The sequence below is a fragment of the Balearica regulorum genome, chromosome 12, assembly GCF_011004875.1.
Source record: "Balearica regulorum gibbericeps isolate bBalReg1 chromosome 12, bBalReg1.pri, whole genome shotgun sequence".
Lineage (NCBI taxonomy): Eukaryota > Metazoa > Chordata > Aves > Gruiformes > Gruidae > Balearica > Balearica regulorum.
The window spans coordinates 13,233,649-13,255,249 of record NC_046195.1 but is presented as its reverse complement, the minus strand read 5'-3'; the positions used below and the strand labels follow the sequence as shown (position 1 = coordinate 13,255,249).

Here is a 21,601-nt window from a genome sequence, read left to right as displayed (position 1 = left end):
AGCAGAAGGTGAAGGATTAATGTAGGATAAAGCAACAAAATTAGAGGAAAGAATAAGCATGGGTAAGAGTTGAAACAGATTAAAAAACTAAGTTCCCAAAACAAAAGTGAAGTCACCAGAAAATAGCTTCAGAAAAGTGACATTGTGCATCAAATGTTTGGCAGCAAGAGGAAGAAAATCTCCACTGTCTCACATACAGTCTGTGTGTCAATACAAATACAGAAAAAACTACAACAAAACACATAACAAAGTGGTCACACACTCCTGCAAGCTTGTGTGGGTGGGAACAAAGCAGCAATTAAAACATGAAGCCCAAACTCTAATATGAGATAGTGTACTAGATAGAACTCCAGCTCTATCTATGCTTTAGAGTTAAAAGTAAATGTGAGGACAGAAAGCAAGTTTGAAGTTAATTTTTGATTCTTCTGTTCTTTTCTACTTGCCAACTTCTTTTGCTATGTTGGCAAATGCTCTTGTTTCTTGAGTTGCACATTTACAGTCTTCATTAAGAGACTGTATTGTGAACCATTACTAAGAAAATTATCCATCCTCCTCATCACAGCCTGGCTGCAGCCCAAGTGCTCCATATTGAGTGACATACTGAGTCAAGTGCAATTATAGTGGGGTAAACTGTTTGCTCTCTATGAAATGGACTCGACTCATCTCAACTCAGCAATGTTGTCTGAATATAAATGAAGACACTTGTGTTATTATATTCTACTAGAAAAGATGGAAGTGACTTCATTTTCACAAAGGACTCAGATTTCACTTAGCTCTGGTGGATCAGAGGTGGTTCCTGGCTCCTCAGCCAGCTGATGTACTCATTAAGAGTCAGTGATGACAATTGAATACAATCCATTTGACAATGAATGAGGATAAAGAAGGGTGAGCAAGATTTGGTGGATGGAGGAAAAGAAAGTCTGTAAAGCTCCAGATTCAGTTTGGAGCTATATAGTCACTGAAAAAACAGCTTATTTTCCACTTTCTTTCATATTTGCTTCTTTGCTGGCCCTGTTGCCTCATGCTACGAGAGCCCCTCATAAGCTGTGACATTTCTTCAAAGTCTGATACTGGTATTAGTAGCCTATAGAACAAAATTCTATTTTTGCAGACATGTGCAGTACCTTAGGCTTCTTTTCCTCATTCTGTGTAGACATTCCTTGCAGAAACTAAGGTGCATTGTACATAAAACTGGAAGAGAGCATACCTCTTCAGACAGCAAGCAGATTCTAATCATAGCAGTACCAATAGAAACTGTCCTCAGGAACAGCTTCTCTGCATTTGGAGGTGAGAGTAGAATTTGGTCACTGGCAACTGGAAACTAGGACAGCCTAAGACAGAATCTTATCAGGTGCCACCTACAAAATGTTGTTATGTTCTATATTTCATGTTTTACCAAACTAAAATCTATTGTTTATTTTTGCATGTGGTAATGCTACAAATAATTTTGTTTCTTTACTGATTACCAAGTTATAGAAGGCTGTTGTTCCAACACATGCAAAAACTGACTGCTGACTGCTTTGTCCTGCTTAATTTAACAAGACAAGTAGAGGCATACACTGAAGGATCTACACAGGAGGACTGCTTGTGCAGTTACATGTTCTGGAAAGGACTTTGCCATCTATGTATGCTACCACCACTGACATGGAAACATAAACTACCCTTTCACCTTTATGCTGGATAATATGTAATTTTCTCATGGAGCCTCTGTATCTACTCTAGCACTGTGTCAACCATTGTCAGGCTAGTAAAACTCAATCTGTCTTCATTACCTCTGGACACATGTGAGTCGCTAACACCTGTCTTTATATAGGCTGCATAGCAAAGTATTTGTTGAAACATTCTAATTCATCAGAGTAATACCATTTGAAACTACATTACTACTATATGTACAGATTTCTTAAACTGTTACAAAGGCTATCCAGTGATACCTTGTTTTGTTTCCAATGGATACTTAGGAAGAGACCCTCAAGAATTACAGAGCAGAATGACTATGAGAAAAAAAGAAAAACACTAAAATAATAGAGAAGTTTCTTTGTCTATGCTGACTCTGCATCTATGCCTACATTTGCCAGCACAATACTCTCATACTAGTCAAGCTCATCCACTTTCTACGCATAGCCTCAAGTGTATTTAACATTTGAAAAGTACACATGAATTCAAACATTTTGTATAAGGTCACAAAAAAGTTTAAAAAGAGATACTAGTATCAACAAACTTGACCTTACTTAAGTATTTAGCAGTATTTAGTATTTGCTCTAGCAATCTGTCATCCAAGGAGTAACAAGGTTCAGCTGCTTCCTGAAAGACAGAGAACCAAGTCAGGTAGCCAGGCTGGCAGAGCAGGGGCTGCACCAGCGATGGCCCTGTCCTGGTGCTCCTAGGCAAGATACACAGGGGGCTAGAGATGACAACCAAGGCATGCAGAGAGGCCAAGCATGACTTACAGTAACCAGGCGGGTACAAGATCAAGCCAGAAAATTGGCCCATAAGCCAATAAAGCTTATAGCTAGGCATAACCATAGCAGAGCTCAAAGAACAACTGAAGACCAGGCCAGATCTTAAATGGAGTTCCTGCACCCATGGGCAGAGGCGTGGGGGGAAGTCCCAGCTGAGGCTGGTCAGGGTTGTTAAGGTGTATTTGTGCACTCAGAGCCCTGACAACATTTTAGAACCAATTCTAAGATTGCTTGCACATGGCTAGAATTCCACTTAATTTCACTAGCTCAAGATCAAGGCCTGATTAAGATACTTGAAAAAAGGTCCACTTTTTTTTTTAATTATTATTTCAATTTTGGAATCTGCTAATACTGTCTAAATCTCCGATATCTACATTTTCCCCACAAAAGAACTATTTGTAGAAAAGCTTTTACTGTGCTTTAGCGTGGGATATATACCTTTTCCCACAATTTGTCCTGATACTCTCCATATCTCTTAATCCTGAAACATTCCTGATATCTTTATACTTGAAACAGTAGGAAAAGATGGTACAAGCTCATCGCTGCAGGAATTCAGCAGCTCCACTTGTGGTCCAAGCAGTACAGACTAGTCTTTATCAAAGAAGAAGTCAGAAAGAGCATCAGAAAGAAAAGGATCAGTAACATTTCCATTATGCTCTTCTTAACTTGCCACCTTCTGTTCTCACACAGGGAGAACAGGTGAAGAATACAAAAGATAAAACTAGCTCAAACTATTTTTGAACTATTTCTTTCAGCTGGTTTTGTTTGCACTATTACAAAGCCTTGGCAGGCAAGGAAAATATTCTTCGAATAGCAGATTTCTTGCTTTGTTCTGCTTCTGTTCCAAAACCATACAATTGTATTTGAACAGCTGGCCAGTAGCATGCAACCATCAAACATGACAATGACATATGATCACAGTGTTCTTTGTAGAGGACCAAGGTTTCAAAGCTGAAGTAAACCCTCAGATGTACACATCTTGGTCTTAGGGGTACATATTCAGATTTAAATCATACTTTTTATTTTTCTTGAATTGAGCTTTCTATTGGCAATGAAGAACAAACAAGTACTCATTATATCAAAATAAAAAACTGGAACCACTCTGCAGAAAAGAATTTCCTGGTGCTATTGCTAGGACTAGAACCAGAAGAGCTCAGTCCGGCCGTATGTCATTACCATGCTGCAGGTAGTTTGAGAGTTTTGAAACTGTATTTGTTTTTTATACAAATGTGTAAAGAAGTTCAGAAGAAAATCTTGATGAGTATCCATACCTCCTTGTATGTCCTCACCTACCTTGTAACTTTGTATCCAGCGGTATACACAACCTAATTCTAAAATCCCCGGCTACAATCCTCAGTCCAACTATGTTATTCTCCTATGTTATATGCCTGCTGACATATAAAGTGAAGCTTGAATTTGCACCTATAACCTTCATAAAATCTCTCTTTACATTTAAAGAACTCTAAGAGGATGTCAAGGCTATTTGTGTGTGTGTATGAAATAACATGGAGTTAAGCTATGCTCTTAAGTGAAGTTTCTTGTAACTGCTGCAACAAGCACCATCATTAACAGTTATATTAAAGTTCAGGGATTTTTATGCTCATACTGAATGAGATCTGTACAGCACCTGCTCCCCAAAATGTAAGTGAAAATGAAAAGTGTAAATTAATTAGCTACTGGAGAAAATTGACAACTATCACAGTACATGTCACTACTAAAGAAGTGCTGAAGCAACTTTCTTATTGAACAAGGATTTTTATAAAATGTAATTAGGGCAAGGCTTTGCAGACTGTTTCACATGTTTGTCTTGATGCAGGTTCCCTTTTCCCCTCCATTCTTCCTTCTGCTCATACCATCACCTTTCAACCAAAACACTGTAGCACTGGAATGGCTGACAGCCACCACAGCCTAACCTAAAAACGCTCACAAACAATAACCAAACCAAAACAAAAAAAAGCAAGGACTAGCTTTTTTTTTTTTCCCCATCAGCTGGACAAATTGCAAAAAAGCAGACAGAACAGCCAGAGCACTGACACGGCAGCATGCCGGACTGTGAGCATCACTGCAGCTGACACGCATCTTGCTAAATCCGTGTGGTTTGGTTTTTTTCACCCCGACCCCTTGAACCGGTTTGTAAAAACGCCGGGTTGCTCCAGGCTTTTCCTGACAGCTCCTTCCCCGCCCTCTCCGGGCAGCACCATTGGACTGACGAGATGCAGCAAGGCATATGCAAAAAAAAATAAAGGAGGGTAAAAAAACCCCAAAGAACCCCAAACCAACAACGTATATTTTCTAAACGGAGCTGCGGGGGCGCCAGTGGGGGAAGCAGCCCGTAGCCCTTTAAGCTGCCCACCCTTGCCGGCAGGCCGCGGCGGCAGCTGGCGGCTATTTATACACGGGCGGCGGCGGGCGCTGGGAGTCTTGCGCGGGGCGGTCCCGGTAGCGGGGCCTGGGCCGGAGCTGCTGTGGCCATGGCTTTCACCTCCACCCCGGTGAGTGGGAGCCGCTCCCTGAGTCAGGCCGCTGCCTCGCCGCTGAGCCCGACACGGCTGAGCCGGCTGCAGGAGAAGGAGGAGCTGCAGCGGCTCAACGACCGCCTGGCCGCCTACATCGAGCGGGTGCGGGCGCTGGAGGCCGATAAGTCGGCGCTGCAGCAGCGGCTGGCCGAGCAGGAGGCGGGCAGCGACCGGGAGCTGGGCAGCCTGCGGCTCTGCTACGAGGCGGAGCTGGCCGACGCTCGCCGGGCGCTGGATGAGGTCGCCATGGAGCGGGCCACGCTGCAAGTGGAGCTGGGCAAGATCGGCGAGGAGCACCGGCAGCTGCTGAGCAGGTCCGTGCCCCGGCCCTCCTGCCGCACCTGCCTGGCCCCCAGCAGGCCTCCCTGCTGGGAACCACCCGGGGCCGCCTCCTCTTGGGGGCTCTGGCAGGGTGAGGGGAAGGGGGTGTTGTTGCTCACAACTGTGCTGGGGAGGTAGTGCTTGGTGCCGTAGGGTGGCTGGCTCATGGCAATGGTGAGATCCCAAAGGGGTGCTGGGAGGTTGGAGGGTCTTGGGTTAAGAGAAAGCATAATGTCCGTTCTGGAGAACACCTGCTGTAAGGATGCTACTGTGAGTGTCTCCTGTTGTGCTGCTGGGCTGCTCTGGTGCCTCCCTGTGATGGGCATTTGGGGTGTCAGGTGGCCTTATGGGGATAGTATTGCATAGCTGACTGGGCTGGCACCACACCTGTGCTTGAAAACACTCAAAGAGCTGCTATGCTGGAAAACATCTAGAAAGTTAAGAGGGTGAGGGAAGGAGTCTCTGTATGGAGTCAGCTCACATCTTTTTGGGGCTTTTTAGCTCAGACATTGTCTAGAGAGGAATACACAGAGGAGGTAGTCCTGTAAGTAGTATAGCTTACCTGTCCGTGCAGGTACTGCACAGAAATTGTCTTAGTCGCTTTTAGGTCTTGATTTATGTGCTACTGGGATGAACTGCCTGCTGTTTCAGGCTTGACTTTCTGGCAAGTTGCGTATCCTGAGCCTGGAATCATCTTCTTGTCTAGTGTCACCAAGCCTGGAACAAAGGGGTTCCCCAATAGAAGTGCAATCAAACCCTCTCAAAGGAGGGCAGAAGGTGGGTAGTAAAGGGTAGGGAACAAGTGTTCGTTCATTCATCCATAAATGATTTTCCTTTATGGATATATACAGAGTGCTAGCATTACTAGTTATTTTAGTGCCCCATTGCACTGCTACATTAACTGGACTTGTGATAATTTGGGTGTCCACAGGTCCCCTAAAGCTTGTTATGAACTTGTATCATAGCACCTTTAGGCACCAGCTCTTTCTTTTAACACTTGTATGGAGCAAATACTGCCTCCTTGTAGGCTCAGTAAGACTTAAGTAGCTGTTTTAATTGAGAATAAAACATGGTTTTACTCTAAGCTTCTATTTTCAGTTGCTTAAAAGCTCTTGGGCTTGCCTTATTCATGCTGGGTTTTGGCTTGTAGAGCTAGTTCATAAATCTAACCAGCCACTTGAGTGGACAGTGAGGAGAGTGGTAATGCCAGTTCTAAAACTTTTCTGTTGCTTTCTGTTTGTGTAACTCTGTGGCTTTGTTTATAAAGCTCTAGGCTTGGAAGGTATGCAATCCTCTGGACTGATCTCTTTTTTTTAAAGTTACTAGGTCTTAGAAGTGGTTAACTTTACAGCCCATGGGAAATGATACCTAGTACATGCTACTTTCTGAAAGGACTAGACTGAAGTCCTAATATTAATGAGTGTTTTGTATCTGGGCTGCCTAACTGCAAATGTCTCAGATGACTTGGAACAAACTACTTTGAGGGTATCGTGCCCTTTATATATACACCCTTTAAATAACCTGGAACTCTTATAGGATGGAATGTTACCAGATAACTTCCCCACAGCATTAACCATTGGCTCTTATTAATCACTGATGAGACTTAAAGCTTCAGAAACAATGAAGTGTGCTTGCATTTCAGCTTTTTTCTTACTACTTTAAACAGTGGTAATTGGAAGTAGGCCAATTGGGGAGGAGGAGTTGTGGATAAGCATATTGGTTGGTTTCAAAGCCTGAGGAAGGTCAAAGCAACTACAGTAGCACAGCAGAGAAAGCTAAGACCAGGTGTTTTCTGCATCAGTAAGAATAGGTGTATTTTGCTACTGAACCTTAAATATGTAGTATAGCAAGCTGAAGCTGCAAGAATTCATTCTGCAAGTGCTGTTAACATACCCTAGTCTTGACAAACTGGAGGCTGTTTCAAACATACCTGAACTCTTTAGGTAAAATTATTTAAATTATCCAGGTCAAGCATATGTGACACTCTGATTCACAGGGAATGTGATTGGCAGTGCCTCAAAGTTATTGCTTGCAATTGATGGTATATAAGTCATGATTAGTTCTAGAATGGTTGGTGTGGAATGTTGTAGAGTACTGTAACTGTCTCTGCATAATAATGTAAAGTGGTGTTCTGAACCCCAAACTTGGTTTAAAAGGATAGTAAATGTTCTTGTCAAAGCCAGACTTGTTTCATCTTTAAGAACAGCAATTTAACAACTTGCTTCAAGGTTGTCTGAAAACAATATTTCTGAGGAAAGAATACAGGAAACCTGAACCTGGCTTTTGGAGGCCTGCATAAGGAAAGTGGACAATCAAACCACAGAGTTAAAACACAGATACTAATGGAATTTCAGTCTTGCACATGCTTTGATTGCAGAAGGAAACCTATATTATTTTAGGATGAAACAGTCAATATTATCATTAAGTAGTGTTGTGGATGTATACTTGTTAGTATCATAACTAGTACTCACAATAAGTGGTAGCAGAGATTCCAAAAGGAAGGTGGCTGATTAATACCTAGAAAAGAAAGAAACCTGTAAATACTAAAAAACCTGCAACACACTATGCTGTTTTTCATTGTTAGCCCAGTAGCATTCCTTTTTTTTTCTAGAGTCTGAGTGAAAAAATAATAAAGAACTTCTGCTAGCAAAACACTTAGTTTTGTTGTGGTCATGAAGTATGAGATGCAATCAACAAATATCTCTGAATAGCAGGGCTAGAAAAGGTCTTGAGCAGGAACCTGATCTAGCCACATGCCCTAGGCCTGTGTTGGAAGCAACCATACCTGCATCCTTTCCAGCAGATGTTTGCATAACCCTTTTTTTTTAAATTCCAGATGATGGAGATTCCAGAATATCCCCCCCAGGCAATGTGCTTCAGTGTTGAACTACTGTTAGTTTCCTCTCCCTAACATCTAACCCAAATATTCCTCCCTGCAATGTAAGCCTGCAACTTCCTGTCTTTTCCACAACAGACATGGAAAACAGATTCCCTTTCTCTATGCAGCAGTCTTTCATGTATGTAAAGACTGTCATGTCTCTTGTCACGGTTCTCTTCTCTAGACTAAACAACCCTTACTTTCCAAGCTTTCTAGAGCTGATCACTCCTGCAGAATGCATTTGGACTATCTCCAACTGGTCTGTGCAGTTATCAACTGGAAAACTCATTGGATGAATTATCACAACTTAGCCACTTGGCAGAACAGATTTTGCTAAAATAAGTTGAACACTGTATTCTTTGTGATCTCAAATCTGAGTTCTGAGCAGGAAGTCAGATGATGGCAAGGGCTTTAGAAGTTAAAGCAGTCTGGGAAATGATCACCCCTTTCTCTGACAGGAATTTGCTGTGGGCCCAGCACTTTTCTACTGTGGTGCCAAGTAAAAATGGCAACTTCAGTAACTACATTAGCTATCTAGGTGATACCTGAGGGCTCTGTACTTGGGTATTTGTGCAAGGAAACAGCCCTATTCTGAAGGCAAAGCTTCTCTTACTCTGTTACTCTGCCATGGTGTGAAGGAGGGAAGAGTGTGTGAGCCTTCCTGAGGGAGAGCAGTTCCTTGCAAGAGTGCTGTGAGGGAAGGGTGGCTGCTGTGGGGGCTTGCTGCACTTTGTCAGGAGCTGAGAGGTTGCAGGAGGCAAAGCCCCAGCTGGGATGAGGGGCTGAGGCCAGTGGCCTCCTGGGGACAAACCCCCTCCTTTGCTGTGGGCAGGAACATCCCAGGGGGTGGAGGAATGACACTCTTTGGCAGCCATACCTGCAGAGGAGGGGCTGCTTTGCCCCATGTGTGACCAGCATTGCCTGCCACCCCGCCTCAGGCCAGCAGGCCTTGTGCTGCTCGTGCCCAACATGGCTGCTTGCAGGTGCTGCAGAGCCTCCCTGGGCTGGAGCTCCTGCCATGGCTGTGCCCTCCTGGTGAGGGGCGTGTGGGGCTCAGCCCCGGTGGCTGCAGCAGCAGGGTGTTCTCATGGCCAGCAGGCTCTCTGCCAGGAAGCTGGTGGCAGCCTTTGCTTCTGAAAGGAGGTGTCTGTGTGAGCAGCTTGTTTGGTGGCAGCAGGTCACTGGTCTGGTGAATTTTGCTTGGAGTGTGACTAGTCCCTCTCTGTGGAGACAGTGGCCTGTCCTGGCCCTTCCCTCTCTGGTTGGTAATGCTGTGGAAAATAGCTGGCTTCCACATAGGATTTGCACAAAACAGGCTGGAAACCAGGTCAGAAGTCTTTCTGGTTAGACAAATGGTACTTGTCTGAGGGGCCTGTCTGGTTTGTTTTTTAAAGCCTACCCTGTGCTCTCACAAGTGTTAACTAACCTCTCGTTTCAGTTCTGCCACAGATTTCTGTGAAAGTAAACACATAAACTTTCTCCTTTATCAGCTGCAACTTCTGAGTGCAAAACTTTCACTTCCAGGAATTCAAAAACAGAAGCTGATTTCAACCTGGTACAGGCTCGTATGAGAGACCTTGATGCTCAGCTGAATGCGAAGGAAGCCGACTTAGCAATAGCTTTGAATGAGAACCGAAGCTTGGAGAATGACCTTTCTGAATTAAAGAGTGAAGTAGTCACTGTAAGACTTGTTCCTTGAATTTCAACTTTGCCTTTGTTCCTGAAGCTTTTGTTTGTTTTTCCCCAACTAGTTATTGAGATTTAAAAGCAGGGAAAGACTGTTATCTATGATGATGGCAGGTAGACAAAAAGATTTCTGCAGTCTTGCTGAAAGCAAATGCTACTGATAGTTGATCTGTTAAAACTTCCACCTGTTGTAGGTACTTTTAATTGTATTCTATGACCACAGTATGTAATGTTTCTTGTTCTAAGGACAAAGTAAGTTGATGTGTTTTGTACTGCTGTAGCCCCTGTACTATTCTTTAATGTGTCAGCAAAGGGAGCATTTGACAGACCCTGCTTCACTCTGCTTGAATCTAGGCAGAATAAATAAGTTCTGACTACTTTTGTAGGCTCCTGTGCTACTAAAATAAACTCTGGTTGAGTTGCTACTTTATCAAGGCATTTCTAAGAGCATAGCTGTTTTGTCTTCATGCTTTAATGTGATCACTGAATAACCCAATTACAAATTTTTAGGATGAAAACTTAAAAACACCCAACAAACTTGTATCATTAAAGCAGCACACTCCAACACTGGAAGAATATAATAGTTTGTCAACCTAGTTAAGCTATATTTGGAGTATTTCACTTGTTAAGTGTTAAGCATCAAGCAAATGATATTGAAAGGTAGAGAAGTTTGGGATATTTAGTGTTGCAAAGAGCAGCAATGTATATGGATGGAACAATTGATTCATCAGAAGTCTACTTTGAGGAGTCAAACTTAGCTGGTAGGATTAAGGACTGCCCTGTTTGCATTGTGGGAAATCTGGTCTATGTAACAAATAGGGTTTTTTCTGTTGCTAATATGCTGGATCCCACTGAAATAAGAACTTAGAGTAGTTAACTTCACAATGCAGTGTGATTTGATTGCTGTGGGAAATGAAATTGAATGACCTGTAATAAGTTGACTGTCTTAGTTTGGAAGAATGACCTCTTAATTTTGATTACCCTGATGTCTTTTCTAGCTGCAGCTGTCACTGGAAGATACCAAAAAGCATCTCCACAGTGAAATGTTGAGGAGGGTGGACCTGGAAAACCATATGAAAACTTTGCAGGAACAAATGACATTCCAGAAGCGCCTTCATGAAGATGTATGTTTTAGCTTATTAACAGGGATTTTTTTAGGTGTCTATGATACCTGGATGCACTAAAAGCAATGTTAAGATGGGCTTTATCCTTAAAAAGGTAGCTAGCTGAGTCAATTTATGACAGTCCACCAGCCAATAAAACCCACCTAACTAGGAAGACTTCAAGAAAGTACACAACCTCATCTTAACTGGCATAGTACCAATAGGTATCTGGAATATGAGATAATTTTCTCAGGCTGCACTTCTGAAGGTAACTACAATCCCAATATGCTACTTTGTATAACTGAAAGTTAAAGTACAGTTAAAGTTAAATGATTCCAGATGTTTGCTAGAAGCCTAAAATAAGCAAAGTAGTTAAATCTGCTTTAATAAGCAACTCCTGTTCCCTACCTCCTTAGCACTTTTATCAAAGGTGTCTGGTGACCTTTGTGTGAGAAGTCAATATATAGAATTAAAAAACATGTGAATGTAAACCAACTTCCTTCTGACTAGAAAGAATCTCTGTGTGTGGTTTAAGTGATAGGGAATTTCAATTTCTCTAACCAACTACTATTACTTTTTGACTAAAACAAGAATAGGGAAAGTAACAGTGCTTAAACTAAATCATATATGCATGTGTTCTAAGTATAGAAAAGCAGATAAACCAATCTAGTTCAAAGAATTAGTCTTAAAATGAAATACAAACTACTGCATTTATTAGTTTAAGCAATGTTGGCAGTGAGGGAGCAAAACAACACAGTGCAGCTAGCAAGGTGGAAGTACCTGACCTAATGGATGAATATCTAAGATCTGAATAAAGATGAATTACCATGCACTCAGTGATAAATCTGCTTCAATACTGAATGAATTGCTAAGCTGGTACAGTAAGTCCAGTCTCAAATAAAACTGTATTTGCTTGCTTATTCTCTGAGAAACTTCTCCTAGGAACTCAAGGAGACAAAAAGAGTCCATGAGAGCAGGATAGCAGAATTAATATCTGGCCACCAGAGAGAATTTGAGAGCAAGCTCACAGATGCTCTGCAGGGGCTCAGAAAACAACATGGAGAACAAATTCAAGGATACAAAGAGGAGCTGGAGCGAACATTCAGTGCAAAAGTAAGTCTGTAAAAGATGCTAATAAAAACTTTACAATAGACCTTCTACAAACACTTGGTCCCAAACAAAACTGGTTCAAGCATAAATACTGTGCCTTTGGGGAGCAATTAGGAATGGCTAATGTAATGAAGTTAATCATAATACAGACTTCTGACAAATTCAGGACAAAGATGTGCTATGTTTGTATTAAGCAAGTTCAGTATTATTGAATAAAACTTGCTCTACTGATTATAGTTCTACTAAAATGCATGAAACAAGGTATTCTTACAGTTCTACAAGTGCACTTTTAAATGTCCCTTTCCAGTTGCTAGTACTGGATAAGGGGGAGAGGGCAGCTATGGAAGTAGCTTGACAGTTTGTCTTCCAGAACTGGTCTGTCACCTCTCTCCCAGCGTTAGCCACATATGCAGGAAAAAGTAATACTTTAGGCTTATACCCTTGGTAGGTGAGATCCCAGGGGTTACTGGGTTGGTTGCAGTGTGTGTGTACAGCTTTCATATCTTAAGCCTTAATAATCAGTGCAGAATCACATGATCTGCTACTTTTCACAATGCATGTGTTCATTCTGGTTCTTCTGGTTTTATACTCCAACTTAGATGCCAACTCAGTGAATTCCTTTAGATGTTTTTGTCCAGGTTTCCACTGGAAACTCTGTGAGTTCCTTTTGTAGTAGTGTGGCTCTACTATATCTTTTCTTGGAACATCTCAATGTTGAATTGCTCTAGAAATAGCTCAGTGCTGCTTATAGTGAAGCAGGAACTTTTTAGCAACAAACTTTCGGGGAAGAGCAGTAACTTGATAAGCACACCTAATATCCTGTAGCCCCATGCTTTGACAAGCAGCTTCTAAACATATTTTCCATTGTTCTTCTGGAGAATCTGTTTACTTCATATCTATACAAAGTCTTCATGCATCTGTAACTGAAATATCCTAATCCAGCAATTTTCACTACCTGGTTAGTACTGACTTTTTCTGATGTGCATGTCAAACTTGTATAAACGTCCCTGAAAAGCAATGAAAAACTTTCTGACCTGGACTTCACTGGTATCAGTGCACTTGGGTAAAACAACTATTTTCACATGTAAGAGCAGGAAATCACTTGGTTTTCCTTCCTTATTTAAAATACATTGTCATAAGCAATCAATTACTAACAGTGACTTATCCATAGATGAAGAATGCTGAGCTATCTGCAGCAAAAAATAGTGACTTTGCCAATGCTGCTCGGGAGGAGCTGATGGAAACAAAGCTGAGAGTTGATGTTCTGACATCTCAAGTTAATCAATATCAAAGCCAGGTACTACCTTTATTTGTATGTCCTTAGAATTTTTTATTTTGATACTCAATTAAAAATATTGGCCTCTCCTCTTTAATTTTCAGTTATTAATTGATTTTTCCCTCCATTTAATTTTAGAATGTTGCTTTGGAGAACAGAATAAGGGAGCTACAGGAGACGCTGGATTACGATCGTGATCTCCATCAGAGGCGTATGGCTGAAAAAGAGAAAGAAATGGCACAAGCCCAGCAGCAGGCACTAGCACAGTTGGAAGAATATGAGCATCTCTTAGATGTGAAACTGGCTCTAGATCTGGAAATAAATGCCTACAGAAAGATGCTGGAAGGAGAGGAACAGAGGTAGGCTATGACAAATCCTTGTGTGAAGACTTGCTTCATCCAAGATCTCTATGCTCATTAACTATATATTCTTCAGAGTGTGGAGGAGGCAAGAAACAAATATGGTACTAATCACATAGTTAATAATTTAGTTCTTGAAGTATAATCTTCTGTAGATGGTATTTATATCCTATACCCACTGTGTGGTGTAGTAAGGTGAAGTAACTTGATAAAACCCAACTGATAAAGTTCAAAGGTCCATTAGACGTCACTCCCTAGAATCAAACTTTCTCAAAGCTCTGTGCTATGTCCTAGAAAGATCTTTAAGACAGTGCTTAAGTTTCATGAATGAAACTGGGAAATTGTATCAATTCCTGACTATCCCGGTGCTGCCTGGTGAGAACAACATGAACTCAATACATGCTAAGAAGGGTCAAAAACTACTTCCACTAAAGATTGTGTCTGTAGAGGCTTTAAAGGAATACTCATTGCAGTTGGGAATATTTTCTTATGGACATAAGCTTGCTCTGAACTCTAGGGCTGGGGCTGTCTTCCAAACTTAACAACCTACTTAGCTACTCTTGCCAGTAAAAATAATCTTATATTCAAAACTTCATGGAAAGCTTGGATATAAGAAGCTGCTAGGCTTGGCTGTAGTGGGAGGATAGGAGTGAGAAGAAATAAGCACCTCAGATATTCAAGTAGATGTTATCTGACTCCCTCCTAGGCTAGAGCTGTCACCCAGTTCACCTTCACACAGCACTGAAACTCAAGCAACAAGTCAAGGGCGACGGTTCCTGTATGGGAAGAAAAGGAAAATGAAAGAAGCCAAAAAGAGAGGGCATAGTGCTGGATTTAAGACTGTTCAGCATGCTTCATCTTCTGGAAATGTATCTATTGAAGAAATTGATGCAGATGGGAAATTTGTCAGGCTTAAAAACAATGCTGATGAGGTACTTCATTCAAGTCTGCATGGCCTTCATTGCAAAGTATGACTGCTTGTGAACCAACTTGTAGCTTAGTGAGAGATGACAAGAGGGAAGGATGAAGAGATGAGGGAAGAGTACTGCCAAACTAAATATAAATGGGGACTAACCTGGCTACTATCAAGAGAAACTAGAAACTAATTCTAATTTTTGGTACTGCAGGTGTCTTTATTCACAGGGATGTCTGGGAGGTGCTTTTGCAGGGAGGTACACTGGGTTCTGTGATGTGGAAATCTAACACCTTCAGTTGTTTCTCATCAGATTCAGGCTAGCACTATCAGAAGTACTACTTATCATCAAACTAAATAAGGTGCTTAGTAAATTGGATAACAGCTTCTTATTACTTAGAAATGCTTAACAGCTAAAAGGGTGAATAGTGCTGACATCTAATCCACATAGTGTTTATCTGACCAATTAGATAATTCTTTGACTTAGTCTGCAAATCCAGAATTATTAGAATTAATCCTCAGAGCTCCAAAACCTGTGGCTAGTATCCACTTCAGCCTGAGATGCCTTAAACCTCCACAGGCCACTGTGTATATGTTTTATGGCCCAAGTTGGTAGATGGGCATGACCAACTTCGCTTATCGGAATCTTCCTGATAAAGAGTGTCACGATCCCCCTTCAACAGAAGGCAAGAATAGATGTGCCTACACTTGTGGGGCTAAGGAAGTGCTGGGAGAAATCATAGGGAGGCTTTAATGGAAACTTGAAGGCTTCCTCAAAATTGATCAGACTCTCGTATCCTTCAGGAATGGGACTAGACTGACCCTTGAGTCTGGAAAGAACCTTGTGCTTCTATGATATGGTGTTGGTCTGTAATGCTGAGAGAAATTTCTTGTCCCACAGGATCAACCACTACATGGATGGGTGTTAAGAAGACATATTGGAAGTGTGTCAGATGTAACATACAAATTTCCTTCACGGTTCGTTCTTCAGGCAGGCCAAGTAGTTACAGTAGGTAGTGGTTTTGTAAAACTACTCAGAGCTCTGTTCTTGTTATGTTAGATGGCAATAGAGATTGATGTAATAAAGAAAACTAAATTGATACTGCAAGTGCCTAAAGAACTAAAATCCTTATTTTCTGGAAAGGGAGATGGAAAAAATCCTTGCAACAACTTGATCTGAAATGCCAGTTAAATTTTTTAAAGCTAGATCTTGGATTGAACTTGGAACATCCCAGATTGAGATGTGCTGTTATTTTGAACAGAATCAATATATTCTAGTTTATTCTTAGGGTTCCCCATACTCCTGGTACTTGATACAAGTTGTGAAAAGGCTGTTGCTAGAAGCTTTAGTCTGCTACAGTTCAGCAATGCTGAGCTCACGGTTTATGGTACTAAGCTAAATATTGGCTCTAAAATTGTACTCTTAAGTACATTCAGACAATGATCAAAGAACCTAATTCTACACTCTGCACTCCAAACTCTGTATGAGCTTGCTCAAGAGCTCTGTGAGTGATGTCAGGCTAGAGGCTATCTTGTATACACAAATTGCTTCTGTGAGTATGTCTGTAACTATGGCTTGGTTCTGACTCGAATAGTATGCATGTCCAAGCAAGGCTGCCTCTACCTCAGGTAGAAGCTCTTAACAGCCTTTTCTATGCTAACTGTTTTACAATCTTCAGGTAGAACATAAAAAAAAAAGACTCCACCAAACCCAAAAAAACCCATTACCACCATTCTTGGTAGTTCTGAAAAGAACTAACCTGCCAAGGATTACAGTACAGCTTCTGTTACTAGATGTCTTTGGTATTGGAGTAATTAAGAGCTAATATATATTAGACTGAATGCTAATCTAACTATAAATAAGATTAATTGTAATCTCACTCTAAATCTGTTGCAGATCTGGGGTGCAGCTGCTGATGTAAGCCCAGGTCCCAGTGATCTGGTCTGGAAGTCTCAGAAGTCTTGGGGAACTGGGGATAATATTGGTGTTACACTCATCACAGATGATGGTGAGGTAAGTGACAGAGTAGCTTCTAATTTCCTAATGCTAAACTTGTTTGATGTTCTTAATTCTCAAGGGTTCTTGGTGGCAATTCAATTGTATTCTAGGAACTTGCAGAGAGGAAGATAATGCATGTACCCAGAGAAGAAAGCGGTGAGCAAGATGATGAAGAAGTAACTGGAAGTGGAATGGAGTTTCCATCTCAAGTAAGCTGCCTGAAGTTTAAACACATACTATCAACAGAATCATTCAGTGGTCACTTCTTTTCATTACTGTATAAAATACTTCCACAAGTATTATCCATATCCTACAACTCTTAACATTTCTCTTGATGTCAGACCAAAAGAAGAAGAAAAAAGAAATGTTGTTTGGTTTCATGATAGTGGTTCCTGTGAGCATCCTTAAGCAGGTGAGATGGTGAGAATCATGCTTGTCATCTCATAGAAAACTTGCTTCATTTATAGTGCTGCAGCCTTTTGTCCTATGTAGGATGTAGCTTGCATGACTTTGCATCACAAGTGGAATTGATGTTTTGCTTATTCTCTGGTTGAATATGATCAAATAGTAGCATTAATTGCTTGGTCTCTTATTACTGACACACTGAAAAACACTACTTTTAGTGTCTGTTCCATGTAAACATCTGACTATGAATAAACTTAAAAGCTGTTACTGCAAGAACAGTATGCAAATGCTAACCAGAAATACTTTATTTCTGTGGGATGAAGTGACTTATCTGACACTCCAGTTTCCCTGACTTGCTATCAAGATAACTTAAACTCACACTGAAGAAACCTAGTATTTCCATTCAGAAGGATTAAAAGGCTGAAATCAAAGCATATTGATTAAGTCCCTCTTAAATTCAGGTATGACTTTGAGGTACTTCTCTTCCAGCTTATTTCCAGGAACTCCTTTTTTTTTTTTGTCCTAAAAAAGTATCTCAGCCATGTTTGTCATAAATACTCCCTTCAATACTTTTCAAGTGGAGCTTCAGCACAGATGCAGGTCATGCCAATGGAATGAACATAGTCAAATAGAGTAAGCATGTTTTGTCTTCAATATACTTATAACTCTTTCGCTACAACTTGCATATTGTAATGCCCTGTGAAAGACTCTCTAGCCCCTCCAAACAGATTTTGACTGACCATATTACAAGTTTGAACTTCTGCATATTGGATGCTCCTAGTGTACTTCAGTAGGCTAGTAGTTGGGTATCTGTAATTGCTGCAGTAGTCTAAACCAGAACTAATACAAAGCTTTGTAAATTGGTCATAACTGAACAATTATGGAATGTACTTGACTCCTGTGTTTGTTTCTTGACTTGAAATAGCACTGAGTCCCTTTTGCTAGTAAAAATGCCAAGGCCTAAAGAGCAAGAGGATGCCTAGCTAAAAATTCATTCTCTCCCTCTTGCTGACACAGTAGGTTGAGCTACAGCAGCTCTTGCTAAAACTGATTCTACACAGTTACAAGGAGGACTTGCATCTTACTGCACCAGGTCTTAAAGCCACTGTCATTTCCTAGATATTTTCATGGTATAACTGTCTGAAAATGTAGAAGTACCTTAGTACTGTTTTTCTGAAGAAAATGTACCTAAGAACAGGCAGTTACTGCCTGCTGCTTGGTTCTTTCCTTGTCCTTCTTTCAAAAACAAAATCTGGGTAAATATCTATTACTATAATACTATCTGGCTTGAAGGAGGTTTATTGAAGTCTCCTGACTTACATGCATGTTCTTGTAATATTTTTTGATGTCTCACTGAAGGAGGGTGAGACCCTGTTAAATAGGCTATTGAGAGAGGTTCTGTAATGTTCTTCTGGCCTTTGGGGCTCTTACTGCACAGCATACACCAAAATGGTTGAAGTAACACTAGTGGAAGCTTTATGCTTGTAAGACTTCATACAAGCTTCTTCATGGTTAGAGTAGGGCCTCTCAAGTTTTCTTTAAGGTTCTTTATTTGACTTCACTAATAGTATGGCTTGTTTGGCAATCAATGCTGAAAGCAAAAGTAACTTTTTTCCTTAAGCCTCTAATCTGTTTTATCAGCAACTTTACAGTACAGTTGTGTGCCACTTATAGTAAGAATCAATCCTAATACTCTCATTCAAATGTTAATGTCATTCCTGTCTGCTGAATTCCTACCAAACTTTTGTCATTAGTACCTATATGCTTCTGCTGCATTAGTAGTACTGAAATAATGGCAGCTTAGTAAAACAGAGTTAACTTCTTGCATGTTGTAAAATGATGCAAAGAAAGCATGCTGTGCTTTAAAGGAAAACAGGGTTTCCATGGGTTTTGCTTCTGCTTTTATCATTCTAACTAGGGTAGCATGAATGTGCATGCCAATTAAGTCTTGGTGCTTCAGAATGGAGATACTGATAGCTAGCTTGATAAGCTAGCCCTTAAAGGCATAGGTTCATGTATTGCATGGACTCAAAATTCTTAAAAGCTTGTTGATTTTTTTCCTCCCCACCACCCCCAAACCATCTAGTATAGTTAAAGTACTGCCTCTTGAAAACCTGCTTTGCTTATTAATAAGCAATTAAATCTACAGAACACTAAAACCCCCCCATACCTACATGAAGATCAAGTAGGTAATCAGCAATAAATACTGTCTATACAGATGCTAATTAGCTTGATGTCTTCATGATTTATTTCTGCAGCAAAAGGAGGATCCTAGCTGTTCTGTCATGTAGTACGGACACAGAGATGATCATCTGAAAACACTTCTCAATCCCAGGTGACATAGACTACATGTGTTTTGGTATCTTCTGCAATAACTGAAACTTGGAATTCAAGTCTCCTGTCTGACCTCTTTGTAAGAAACATTGTCCATACCATGATGAAATTTCCTACCTTCTGATACTGGACCTTGTTCTTGGATTCACTGATATAAAGAGCAGTAGAATACAAGCTCTATGTGAAGTTATTTTTACTTTAACACAAAGATCTGGTTTCCATGACCTGCTGAAACAGGGGAGGGTACACAGTTTACAAAACTTCTAAACATATACCCTAGAAGGGTGCTAAACACTTGACAATGAGCATGAGACTGCCTCAGCCTGATACAGTGTGTCTGCAAAGGGGGTAACTTGTTTCAAGCCTGAGTGGGAAACTACATGGGCCGGATCACATGCAAGGTTGCACCCTGAGCAAGGCTGAACTTGGCTGCAGTAATCAGCACTCTTCAGGATAGTGTTTTACTGGAAACACTTCCAGCTCAGATCCTGATGCTGAAATACATGAAACTGGTCTAGATTGCTTGCTAGAGAACATCCCAGAGTTTAAAATTAGAAGTTATAAAAAATATTATTGTCTGTTATTACATGTACTGTACTCTAGCACTCAGAAATCTACCAGTTTCAGTAATATATATTCTTAGATACAGTATATCACAGCATAGCTGCATTAAACTTAACTTGGACAGATGTATCCTGTAAATGTGAAGGAAAAAAATCTCATTCCAACAGAGAAGGTACTGCAACTAGCAACATTAGCACTCTGAATGGTCCCAACAAGCCAGCTTTTTAAGGCACTAGAGGAAAAAAAGACTAAAACAAAAATCAAAACTAGAAAGCACTAACTGTAGTAACAGGAACATCAAAAATACCTGCTCTTAGAATCCTTATGTACTAAATCTCTGCACTATTGCTTGGTGTATGTCTTATGGGGCTGTTAGGGGAATACAGTATGTATTTTGGCCAGTATGTAATTTACTGTAACTGCAATAGCTCTGTAGTCCATGTAAGGCCTGACCTATAACCCTCAGAAACCAAGCAGTCAGCCTCTGGGGCCAGTGCATTCAATTATTCTTAGCCTGTTTTTACTAAACTGCTTACCTTACCTGCTGGCTCTGGTAAAGAAAGGGCCTGATGAGCCACATCTCTTTAAGAGTGTGAGGGAAATAGCTGAAGGGAGAGGAAGAACAGCTGAGATGATTGCTGATTTTTCCAAATGCTGGAATAGTTTGGGGGGTTTTTTGACTGTCTCTTGTCTTGCCAAAGTATTCAGTTCTGAATTTAAGACCTGTTCTATCTTAGGATGCAGTTGTTAAGAGAGTTTAAGCTAGTATAAGGAAAGCCTCACCTTTGTTATTTAAAAAGTCTACTTTTGAGACATCAACACTAGATACCAGTTTAATACTTGCATTTGAGCAGATCTGAATTCTTGTTGTACCTTATGGGCCCACACAGAAATAGATGCTGCTGTAACCTTCTTATATTTGTCTTGATTTCTTAAACTTTTTTAACTAATAAAGATATTTTTCATTAATATAAAAGCAGTCTTGGAGTTTAATATTTGCAGGTTAAATAATAAAGTTCTGTTTGTTCATTGATCTTTCTTAAGTTAAAAGACTTTGAAGCAATAAAACTGGTGAGTTTCAGGAAAATTCCCTGCAGACTGAAGAAACCTTCAGAAATACTGTGCTGCCCTGTTTTATGTTCATCATTGAATTTTTCAAATAAAGCTGAACTGCTATGAACTTAAAAGGACTCTTCAATATTTCAAATGAAACCTTTTCATAGCACAAGGGAAGGGTGGTATTAAGCAACAACCATGAAAGATTTGAACTAGTGTACAAGTCTTGATAGGAAACAGCAGTGGTAGAGGTTGCTGTTTGGTAATGCCATCACTGGTCTAGGACAAGACCTACTTCTGTACAACCTACTGGGCCATTTATGAAATTTGTTCTTAGCATGCACTCTTAAAAGGTAGATGTTAAAGAACTGATTCTCTGATGTGCAATGGAGCCTATTGTGCAAATTGTCTTTTTGGTAGCACACCTTAAAGATAGTTAGTTTCTTATGACCCTTCTCTATAGTTATCCCAATCAATAACTGTATGGTGCTCTTTTGGCTTGCTTCCAGCTTACTACTGTTGCATAGCTGCTCCTGTCAGGTAAGAAAGAAAGACAGCCATTGCAGCTCAGCAGGAGCTCTATACTGAATGGCAAGTTGCCTACTGCAAAATACAAACCTTT

At 40.6% G+C, this 21,601-nt stretch overlaps 1 protein-coding gene across 2 annotated transcripts; it reads left to right on the top strand.

The window, feature by feature from the left end:
- Positions 1-4,854: 4,854 nt before the first annotated feature.
- On the top strand, positions 4,855-20,899 carry LOC104630540 (lamin-B3). 2 transcript variants are annotated; one of them, XM_075764400.1, is made up of 12 exons: positions 4,855-5,289; positions 9,699-9,855; positions 10,859-10,984; positions 11,906-12,076; positions 13,245-13,370; positions 13,488-13,708; positions 14,415-14,640; positions 15,523-15,630; positions 16,519-16,635; positions 16,731-16,829; positions 16,962-17,032; positions 19,284-20,899. In XM_075764400.1, exons 1-11 carry the CDS (start codon positions 4,931-4,933, stop codon positions 17,001-17,003), a joined length of 1,752 nt encoding a protein of 583 aa, XP_075620515.1. In that variant the 5' UTR covers positions 4,855-4,930; the 3' UTR covers positions 17,004-17,032; positions 19,284-20,899. The 2 variants fall into 2 exon arrangements, with proteins under 2 accessions (XP_075620515.1, XP_075620516.1); XM_075764401.1 differs by lacking the exon at positions 16,962-17,032.
- Positions 20,900-21,601: the final 702 nt, after the last annotated feature.